We start from the raw sequence: 3,523 nt of genomic DNA on the forward strand, positions 1-3,523 counted from the left end.
AGCATATTTTTCTATTCAAAGACAAAAATTGATAAAACATAGATGTCCATGATCACATGTATATTCTATATCTTAATTGTAAAATCTCTGTATCATCGATTAAAGAGGAAGTAAACAACATATAAGCATAGATTATTTCTCTTAATGAAGTAATAAAAATCCTAAGACTCAACATGGTATTGGACCTAAAAAATTCCAAATGAAAAATTCGACCTATTTTAAGCTCGAAGAGATTAATATTCATAGATATGTTTAAACAAGATATAAGGGCTTGGATTGACCTTTTAAAACATAATTCTACGACTCGGATAATATATAAGTACAAATGATGACAAATTTTTTAATTTTTGTATAATTAGTGATAATAATAAGTGTTTGCGTGAAGGATCCCAAAAGAAGATTATAATTTACACATCATATAAGCACTAGTACAGTACTGTGATTTAATTGTGTGATCAGCATTGTGGTTAAAATCATTAATATTACACTAATCAATCAAATCTCTTCAATGTTTTTATCATAAGCCTCATAATTACCAGAGAATACATTCTATAGCATAATCATTTCTAGTCTGAAGAAGAACATAGCCATGATTCCACCATACCTTCACCCCTTGTGGCCGCCACACTATCCAGCGCTTTTTCGCTGTGAAAACTGGGAGAAGAATTAGCCAAGTAATTATTCACCTTTCCATTCATACAATTCATTGAAAAGTTGTAGTAATTGCCCCTCACTTCAACTTGATCATCATTTCTTGGACTCGCCGCAAATTCATCCAAACCTCCCAGTTTGGTATATGAATCATTTGATGGAATTTCTAATGAATCATGGGCTTTTGAGCCGATCATGGAGGCGGAGTTGACAGGAGGGAATTTCATTGTGGACTGAAGAAGTGTAGCGAAAAGATTGGAACTTTGAGGAGGGCTAAGAAAAGAAGATGAAGCAGATGAATGAAATGGTGGTGGTCGCGGTGCTGGTGATGGTTGCATGTGCTGAAGAAACGGCTGCCGAAGGTACGGTGGCTGCGCAGTGTCCAAGGAAGTAGATCTGATGACGGAGGTGTGCGTACCGAAAAATTCAATCCTACTTCTCTGAAAGGGTGAGGAAGTGAATGGCAGCTCCGGTATGCCGGTGAATTCCTGCACCATGGCCCTGAAATTGGTGGTATCTGTAGTCAAAACAGTAGTTGGTGCTCGCCTAGAAGCTCTTGATCTTTTCTTTGGATTACGCACCGCTTGATTATGATTATCAGAAGGTCCTGATATAGCAGCTGGTTCTGTTGATGCAGAAACTATACTTGATTGAAGGGTACCCAAAGAGTCTATAAACGGGGAAGAGGAGAGTGTGGGGTTGACGGTATCAGTGGAATTTGGGTCAGATCTTAGGGTTTTGGACCAGATCATGTTTGGATTAAAAAGTGAGCTCGGATTTTGAAGCTGTGAATAGTTTGTTAGTGAGTCAAACATAGCTGGGCGAGTGATGTTTTGCAGCGGCGGCAGCGGAGGTAGTTCTGATGGTTGAGATATTGGGCCAACAGGAGCTGTTGGGTTATTCAAGAAAGCTGAGATTGAGGCGGCGGCGCGTGAATCGTATTCTTCATCACCACCACTAGATGACTGTAGACTCCCACTATTACCAGAATCCATTCCTATTTCTCTCTCTTCTTTTCGAGAGAGGGGGGGGGGGGGGAAAATCAGAGAGAGAGAGAGAGTATCTTCCAGGAAAAAAAATGAAGAAAAGACCAGACCACTAGAAAAGGAATATAACGTAAGAGGAGACAGAGATCTGCAGAGAGGTTTTGGTTGCTTATTACCACAAAACCATTAAAGAGAAGTTGCTTGAAAAGCCATTACAGAAAGTAGCCAATACTTTAACGCTATGATCTGCAAAGAAAAAGATAACTTTTTACAGGTTTTGATCACTAAAAGGATATGAAATTGATGGTTCTGAAGAGGGATTTCTCTGTTTAGCAAGAAATGCTTTGATCTTGATTTATACTGTTTCTGGTCGAATTAGGGTTTTCAGAGAGAGAGAGAGAGAGCTAGAGAGGGTTGGGGGTTCTATTTAACCATTGATCTCCGAGAAACATATTTCCCTTAAAAAAATCACAGTGGGGTCTCCATGAGAGAGAGAGAGAGAGAGAGAGAGAGGAGAAGATGTCAAAATGAGAGGGAGACTTTTGTGGTTTAGATTTATTGCAGTGTGAATAAGATCGCGGTTTATGAAGATAGCAGCACAAAGAAATAATAGAGCAAAATTAACATGAACAATGTTAAAGATGTAATTGTTTAAATATTCGAGGTATAACAACGAAACGAATGAAGTGAAAAAAAAAAAAAAAAGAAAAAGAAAAAGAAAAAGAAAAAAAGTTACATGGTTCACCTTACATACATTTACAACAACACACGTATACTTTGTATTTTGAGAAGGCGTTACAAAATTTTTGCTTGCTTATGAAGGTGGCTAAAGAGGTTCTTTTCATGAGAATGATAAGAAATCTCAGTGGCATATGTTAGAAGTAATGGACAAAAATTAACACAATTGAGTTCCCAAAAAAAAATAAAAATAAAAAAAATCCAATATTCGAGTAGGATTAATTGTTTGCCTTCTGTTTATATTTTTTTCATGGCTTAAGTAGATAATTTAACAAAACAATATATTTTTTTTCAATATTTCAAAATAATGCATGCTTTATGATAAATTGGGTTGGGTATTCCATTTTTTTCTTTTTTGTAATACCTTGGAAGATGCATTTTTTTTTTTAACAATCACCGTGATATTATTACTCGATAAATGCATAAAATCATAAAGATGGACATAAATTTGTTAGTTCTACTTAGTTTTGGTAATGTCTAGAAAAGTATTTAAATTTGACGTAATAATAAAGAGAACGAAGTAACAAAAATGTATTCACTAGTCAATCTCAAAGTGATTGAAAACAATATTTTCATTTCGTATATATCACAAATGAGTTGGACATTTTTTTTTTTGGTCATTTATCTATCTAACTAAGGTAATTTATATTTTTATAGTTTTCAAAAAATATTTTTATTGACATGAATTAATAACTCTAAAAATGTGCGAATAAAAAGTGATTTGAGTATTTATAAATATGAGTCAAACATAAATTAAAATTAGTGTTTAAGAAAAACCCTTATATTTTAATTAATACCACCCTCCCGCCACCCAAAAAAAGAAAAAAAAAAAGAAAAAGAAAAAAAGAAAAGAACCCAACCAATCGCTCCGGGTTGAAGGCTTCTTGTCCAAAATACACATAGTTTAGACAACAAAACCCTAATATTCAGGTCCTAAATCTCAAGTTTGTCAGTTCTACACGTAATGTCATCCATTTTGTTTATATTATTATTATTATTAATATTATTATAAAGCTACCTAACTGGTGTGAAATTTGAGGTATATTCATGCAATTATTAAAATCGAAAATATACTTAGCATGCTGAGCTAATCCTTTAAAGTTTATTTTTTAAGTTTACTTATTTAAACTTTAAAAACAAATGTTTTC

General features: G+C 34.2%; 1 protein-coding gene across 1 annotated transcript; it reads right to left on the reverse strand.

Annotated features, from left to right (window-relative positions):
• Positions 1-380: 380 nt before the first annotated feature.
• Positions 381-1,681, reverse strand: LOC111390078. The gene has a single exon (XM_023015065.1). It carries the CDS (start codon positions 1,644-1,646, stop codon positions 567-569), a length of 1,080 nt encoding a protein of 359 aa, XP_022870833.1. The 5' UTR covers positions 1,647-1,681; the 3' UTR covers positions 381-566.
• Positions 1,682-3,523: the final 1,842 nt, after the last annotated feature.

This window comes from Olea europaea, unplaced genomic scaffold (genome assembly GCF_002742605.1).
Source record: "Olea europaea var. sylvestris unplaced genomic scaffold, O_europaea_v1 scaffold647, whole genome shotgun sequence".
Lineage (NCBI taxonomy): Eukaryota > Viridiplantae > Streptophyta > Magnoliopsida > Lamiales > Oleaceae > Olea > Olea europaea.

What these genes read in the sequence shown, in the direction of transcription:
- LOC111390078 (XM_023015065.1), bottom strand. Translation starts at nt 1,646, where the DNA reads ATGGATTCTGGTAATAGTGGGAGTCTACAGTCATCTAGTGGTGGTGAT.